The following is a 7,418-nucleotide window of genomic DNA, read 5'->3' on the forward strand; positions in this document are numbered from 1 at the left end:
CAGAAGAAGGAAAGGGCGCATGTGTGCTCCCCGTTACAGCTGGTCAGGGAGAGAAACGGGCAAGGTGAATGAGCACAAACCCAGGGCTGTCCCCAGGTGCTTAGGGTGGCTCTTACCACTTGGCTCCTGGCACTGCTGTGTGGCTCACTGGGCACCTTCTCCTCTGGTTTGCTGGCTAAGCACAGCAGGATAGCCCGAGCACTCCCTGGAGTGTGGTGTGTGGCAGGAGCCCTTGCTTCCAGGGGTGTCGGGTGGGCATGTTACTCTTCTCATCCACAATGATAGGGAATGACTTGTGATGATCAAGAAACTCTCCCAGGGAGCCTTGAGCTCTTATTTGGGACAGTCACTTGCAGTTATAATTTGAAAGCCAGTAAAGCTGCCTGCTCAGTCTTGGCACCGAGTGTTCATCCAGTTCCTTTTGGGTGTTCACCAAAGCCTCCCCATTTTAAGTGAGGGCCAGCAAATCTTCCCCCCAGTCTTTTCTCTCTGCTGTCCAGGCAGCAGCAAAGAACAGTCTTATCATGGACAGGCGTTTTGCCAGTGGGTGACGGAACCAAGTAAACATTTTCATGGAACTGTCAGCACCAGCTTCTTGCCCACAGACATTCGATGTCAGTTTTCAGAATGAGAGATGAATTGTTCTAATTTTTACCTGTAAAGCTTTGCTGGCAGGCACTGAGAACATTCAGAATTCAGAACATTCCAAAGGCGGCAGTTTACCTAGTTCTGTCTGAACAATGTAGAGGGCTCTGCGGGGGGATGTTGGGCTCGTCTCTAACAGAACCCCCCCCCCCCCAGAGTCACGGCCCCATCTGCCTAGTGACCATTCGGTGATATTCAGGCCAAATTGAATTTCTTCCCCCTGAGGAAGATTATCTTGCTCCTTTGTTCCCTGTTTTGTTTTATAAGTGAAAGGTGTGGTTGTGAAATCCATCTCGTGTGTCCTGCTGCTGCTGAATCTTAACATGGCCCCAGGGAGCTGGGGCACAGGGGACGGATGACAAGGCCTTTTCATGATCAGTTCCCTTACGTTCCTTAACTGCCTGCCTGGCCTCCTCTGCTTCAGTTGTAATGACTTCTGTCATGTAAGCACGTCTGAAAGGGGCACAGTCAGCTCTCAAGTTAGCCCCTCAAACGGGTGAGTGGATATATGAGTGTTGATATTCACCTTGCACAGTAAGGTGACAGGAATCAGCAAAAAACACTACAGCTTGGTATCAGATATATTTAGCAGCTCATTAAATTGGCATTATCCTCATTTTTTCTATTATATATGAATACTGTATCTTATTTAAGAAAAGAAAGGAGGTAAAATAATTGAAACCTAAAGAACACTTGGGGATTGTCCTAGTCATGTTGCTGCATTTTTTTCCTCTCACAGTTCTTCGGGATCATGCAATATAGAGTGATTTTCCTAATTCAGAAAGAAAAAAAAGAGCTTTGCCCTGACCCCATTGAAGCAGCTAATAGGCTTATAGATCCTTTTTCCATTAGCACCCAGGTATCTATTTAAGAAGCTTCTAGTTAAAGCTGCTAATTGTATTGTTAGTTTTAGCAGTATGTCTCTCCTTTGTTAAGGCACTTTGGATGAATTAAATGTGCCTTTCTCCCGAAAGGTGTGCCTGCCGCTTCTCTGGTGACCCCTGCTGATGTCATCAAGACAAGACTGCAGGTGGCCGCCCGCGCTGGCCAAACGACCTACAGTGGTGTCATCGACTGTTTCAGGAAGATACTCCGGGAAGAAGGGCCCTCTGCATTTTGGAAAGGGACCGCAGGTAGGGGCTGGGGCCATGTGGAAAGGCTGGCATTGGGGTCCTGGTCCCATTACTGGTTGTCTTTGCCGTAGTCATCCTGCTGCTAACTGCCCCAGTCTTTCTCTTTCAGCTCGAGTGTTTCGATCCTCTCCCCAGTTTGGTGTTACTTTGGTCACCTATGAACTTCTCCAGCGGTGGTTTTACATTGATTTTGGAGGCCTGTAAGTGCAGCTTTTCAACTCCCTTATAAAGAAAGCACCAAAACCCCAAACAGGTCTTTGTTCAGCCTACTAAGGCAGCTTTGGAACAGAAACTGACAGGACAGAGGATCCTGCAGGACCAACACATTTAAAACAGACAGTGGACTTGAGAAGCTTCAGTGTCGGAGGAGTAAGACCTTGGCAGGGTGACATCATACAAGTATTAAGCAGTTACTTGGGGAAAGTTTAGGGAGGCAGCAAATTAAAATGTAACGTGAAGAACTGTCTTCTACGTGTAGGCAGATACTGAGCTTCATGGATTTAGCTCCTTATTTGGATTTTATTATATATGGCCTTTTCTCCAGAAGTAATATAAATTTGTATTAGTTACACTTTTGTAAACTTTCTAAGACTCAGTGAAGCCCTTTCACACCCCCAAGATTTCATGATTCACCATAATTTATTCTTAGATAGGTATAGACATTCTTAGAACTGATTTACTGCAAAAAAAAAAAAAAAATTCAAAGAGAGGTTATGCCCATGGACAAAATCACTGGTGACATTTAGGCCAGAAACTGGGCCTTTTGAAGCTTAGTACTTGAAGCTTGTGCTGTGGACAAGAGGAATCACTTGAATTTGCTGGCGAAGGTTTTACCCAAAGGAAGCAATTACCAGCTTTTCAGCAGAAGATCAAATTCTGTATCTGAGTCTTTTCCTCATAAACCTGTGAACCCCTTTCCTGCTCAGAAGCCAAGTAGGGAATTAGCTGTTGAACCAAAAAGTAGAGGGACTTAACACAAAGAAAGTAAGAACAGCAGTCTCACAATTCCAGGCTTTTCTATACTTTTACATCCTGGAGAAGTAAGAATTATATCTATTTCTCTTTAAGTAATTTTAGTAATAACCTTCGTGAGTCTCTTACCTTAAAAGTTAGCTTTTAAAATTATGTCAAAATAAAAGAAAGATGTAAATTTTCTATGATTAATTTATGCTTAGTGTAAAAAAATTGGGAAAACAAAAAGAGAAAAGAGAAAATCATCCGTATTCCTACTTCCCAGAGTGGTGATATTTGAGTGTATTTTTTCTGGTCTCTTTTCTGTGGATCTGTATATGTATATGAAATTGAAGCCATTTCTCTTAATCAAATATGTGAATGTGTTGCTTTCAAAGTAGCTATAAATAATGACTAATGCAGCATAAATGACAAGGAACTCATTGGACAGACACTCTTCTTTGAGGCACGTGGGTCAGATTGAAAGTGTTCAGTAGTTTTCCATCTTTATCAGTCTCGAGCCCACTAACCATTGGCTTTCCCTATCAACAGCAAACCCTCTGGCTCAGAACCAACACCTAAGTCGCGCATCGCAGACCTTCCTCCTGCCAATCCCGACCACATCGGCGGATACAGACTCGCCACAGCCACTTTTGCTGGCATCGAAAACAAGTTTGGCCTTTATCTCCCCAAATTTAAACCTCCTAGTGTTGCTGTGGCTCAGCCAAAGGTGGCGGCGGCAGCTCAGTGATGAGACAACCCTCGAGTGTGGCAAAATGGCGCCCTAGAGAGAGAGGCCTAGGAGAGCAGCCCCGTAACGCATCCAGTCAGCTGCATGGTGCTGACTGAGCTGAGGGGTCAAACTATTCTTTCTATATGACATATACATATATTTGTTTATAAACTAATCATTTGCCCAGGAAAAAAAAAAATACAACGCAGTTTGAACCTTTAGTTTTATGTGTTGAAACGTTTTCTAAGCCTTGGCATGAGTTACTGTCCTAGACTGCTTCGCACAGCTTGCACTTCTAGTGACTGTACATATTGTACATCTTTGTACAGAGACATCTTGGCACCTCATCCCGACAAATCACATTTATAGAATGTAATGCAGTTCTGAGTGGCTTGAAATGTACAGAATGTTTTGAAAGCGCTTTATGAAGAATTACACGAAAATAAATGTATTAAAATTAAATTCATTCTCTTATTGGTGACTTACGGAAATAAAGCATTCAGTATTGGATGTATTTAATTCCTAGCTTGTTTTCCCTTCTGGAATAAAAAGGTATTTGCTGATAAGAGGCATAATGAGACAAAGTGCTGAGACCATTGAAGAAGAGACCCTTTGGAACAGATGCATGCCAGTGGATGCCGGAGGACCAGGTTAATGACGTGTGTGTGTACTGATAGGTTTCTATTTATATTTCACGTGTGTATAGATTCTCCTCTGTTCATCAATCAAAAGGCATTTCCTAGACAGCTCCTCTCCTGCCAGTGTGCATATGGAAACAGGGATGTCTCCAGCATTACTGGCTTCGTTTTGCCTTCCTCTGACACAGCAAGGCAAGGGCCTAGCTTTCAAAAGAGTAAAGAATACTTTGGCAATTTTCCTTCATATGGATATGATTCCAATCAAAAATAAAATGCACACCAAAATATATGCATGGAGTTGGATTTTCCTTCATAAAGGTACCGATAGTACTTTTTATTTTGATTCACTACCGATTCCCAATAACTAATGATCAGGTTTCCCTCTTTCCCACTTTTATAGGAAATCATTTGATTTGGAAAGGGCTGTGGTGGAGTGAGAGGAGTGCAGAAGAAAGAGAAAAGCTGTATCTCATAATTTGGTGGGGTCTAGGCTCTTCATTATGAATCCAAATACAAACTTATTCCAAAAGTCACTCACCAAGGGTGTGATTGCTAATTTAGATCTAAACATGCATCTTGACAGCCACATCAACACTTTGCTCTGGTTGTGATTTGATGTATAGCATCAGAATTTATTTACTTTAGCAAAGTGCTTTGGGAAAACATTATTGCTATTGCCAATGAGCCGGCATGAGAATGTATGCAAATATTTTCAAGGGGTGAGCCTGGAGCTGGACCAAGTCACTTAATATCCTACACGTGGTTCATCAGCTGATGGCTGACAGCCCTGTAGCACACTATAGGCTCTCTCGAGGCCCTCCAGGAACAAAAGAATTCGCTTCGAAAGCAAGTTATTTCCAAATGTATTCAGCTGTTCTCACTGGAATGGAATAAATAGCAATACAGTTGTTTTGCTATTACCACCGGTTAAAAGTAAGCAAGTAGTCCACGGATATGTCCTTGCAAAAGTTTCAGGACCAAAAAAAAAAAAAAATATATATATATATATATACACACACATATATATATATAGAAAGAGAGAGAGAGAGATGTGAAAGTACCCTCTTTACCCTGCTTCTCCCTTTACCCTCCCTGCCCCAGAGGTAATCACTGCTAACAGGTTAGAGTATAAATTTGTGGTCTGTTTTTCATACATATGTATGTATATAAATATGTGTACATATTTATATTTTAATAACAGGATTATGCTATGTATGTGTTGTTCTGTGACTTGCTTTTGTTCTCTTGAAGTCTTTAAGATCTTTCCAGGTCAGTTCACAAAGATTAATTTTTAACAGCTGCATAGTATTCCAGTGTATGGGTTATGATACTTTTCACAAAAACTCTCTTATTGACATTTATTCATTTTTTCACTATTGCAAGCAATGCTGCAGTGAACAGTAAACATCTTTGTACACGTATTTTGAGTACATGTGCTAGTATTTCATTAGGATGGATATTTCAAATTGGAATTGGTACTTCACAAGATAATGGGTTTTACATTTTTATATATATTGTCACATTGTTCTTCAAAAAGGCTTTACTAATTTACTTTCCTTCTGACAGCATATGCAGAATGCCTATTTCTTTGCAACTGCAGCAAAAATGGATATTGTCAGTCTTTTACGTTTTAGGCAAATCGTGATAGGTGTTTTAGTTTTCATTTTACTAATTACTAGTGAGGTCAAATGTCTTTCCATATTTACTATCTGTGTATCTGATTACTATGGTGCGATATACAGAAAATACATGAAACATCTATGTGTATATGTATACACAGACACACACATAGATATTTTTTAAACAGACAGTCATAAAGTGAACACCCATGTAACTACCCAGGTCAAGAAAGAACATTTCTAATACTTTAGAAGTTCCCCCGCAGGATCCTCCCATCATAATCCCTGCTGTCGTCCTTAACACCATCCCTGCTCTTCATTTCTTTGCTTTCCTTTATAGTTTTACCACCCACGTACACATTCCTAAACACAGTTTAGTTCCTGTTTTTGAAATTTATGTGAATCAAATTATACTGTATACTTTTGCTTCCTTTTCTAAACATTATGATTCATCCCTATAAATTGCTATATAAGCTATGATTTGCTTATTCCATTGTATGAATATATTACAACTTATTTTGCCATTTTACTCTGGACATCTGGGTGGTTTCCAGTTTGGGTATATTACAGGCTCTGGATGTTTTGTATGTGTGTTTTGGAGTATGCATTTTTAAAAGGATATATACCTAAGAGCAGAACCACAGAGGCACAAGGTTTATAAGATTCAACTTAGCTAGATCATGCCAAACTATTTCCCAGAGGTGCCCGTACTGATTTACATTCCTTCAAGAGTGTATTGGCTCTTTAAGTTTTACCAATCTGTCGCGTGTATAATGTTATCTTGTGATTTTAATTAGCATTTTCCTTATATCAGATGAGGCTGACACCTTTTATATGTTCATATATATTGCCACATTGTTCTTCAAAAAGACTTTACTAATTTACTTTCCACCTCATAGCATGTGAGAATGCCTATAAGTTTATTGGCTATTTGGATTTCATCTTTGGTGAGTGAAATGTGTGTTCAGGTTTTGTCCATTTTTCTTAATAATTGGCAGGGGGTTCTTTATATGTTCGGGATACTATTCCTTTATGAGTGGTGTTACAAAATCTTTTCCCAGTTTGTGGCTTGTCTTTTCACAATGTTTTGATTAACATGTTAATTTTAGTATGTTCAAATACATCAGTTTTCCCTTATGGGTAGCATGGTTTATATTTCACTTAAATTTTTTTCTCTCTCCAGGTTATGAATATGGCTGATATTTTCTTCTTAAATGCTTTATTAGTTTTGCCTCTCTCACAGAAGTTTCATCCTACTTGGAACTGTCTTTGGCATGTGGTATGAGGTAATTTATTATTATTATTTTTTGCTTCTTTATATGGTTAGTCTGTTGTCCCAGCACCATTGGTTGAAAAAAACCTTCCTTTTCTTACTGCTTTGAAGTGCTTTCTCTGTTATATATTAAGCATTGATATATGCAAAGATTTATTTCTGGACTTTTAATTTTGTTTTATTGGTCTTCTGTGCTGTATACACTCTCTTCATTACTATATCTTTTAAAAAAGTTTTGATATATGGTATAGCAAGTCCTTTCACCTTGTTCTTCAAGAGCTCGTGGCTCTTCTTGGTTCTTTGTTCTTCCATATCCATTTTAAAAACAGCTTGTCAATTTCCTCCCCAAAACTAAAAAAACAAACCAAACACATTGAGATTTTGATTGGAGTTGCCATGATTCTGCAGGGCATTTGGAGAGAATTA

At 39.7% G+C, this 7,418-nt stretch overlaps 1 protein-coding gene across 2 annotated transcripts in view; it reads left to right on the forward strand.

Moving 5' to 3' along the window:
* The window catches only part of SLC25A12 (solute carrier family 25 member 12), a 90,515-nt gene extending 86,591 nt beyond the window's left edge, over positions 1-3,924 (forward strand). For both annotated transcript variants that reach the window (XM_082658985.1, XM_082658986.1), the window contains 3 exons: positions 1,620-1,778; positions 1,888-1,978; positions 3,282-3,924. In XM_082658985.1, the coding sequence (XP_082515111.1) occupies positions 1,620-1,778; positions 1,888-1,978; positions 3,282-3,480 (449 nt within the window). In that variant the 3' untranslated portion in view covers positions 3,481-3,924. The remainder of the gene's footprint in view (positions 1-1,619; positions 1,779-1,887; positions 1,979-3,281) is intronic.
* The last annotated feature ends 3,494 nt before the right edge of the window (positions 3,925-7,418 follow it).

The sequence above is a fragment of the Grampus griseus genome (genome assembly GCF_964374135.1).
Source record: "Grampus griseus genome assembly, chromosome: 7".
Lineage (NCBI taxonomy): Eukaryota > Metazoa > Chordata > Mammalia > Artiodactyla > Delphinidae > Grampus > Grampus griseus.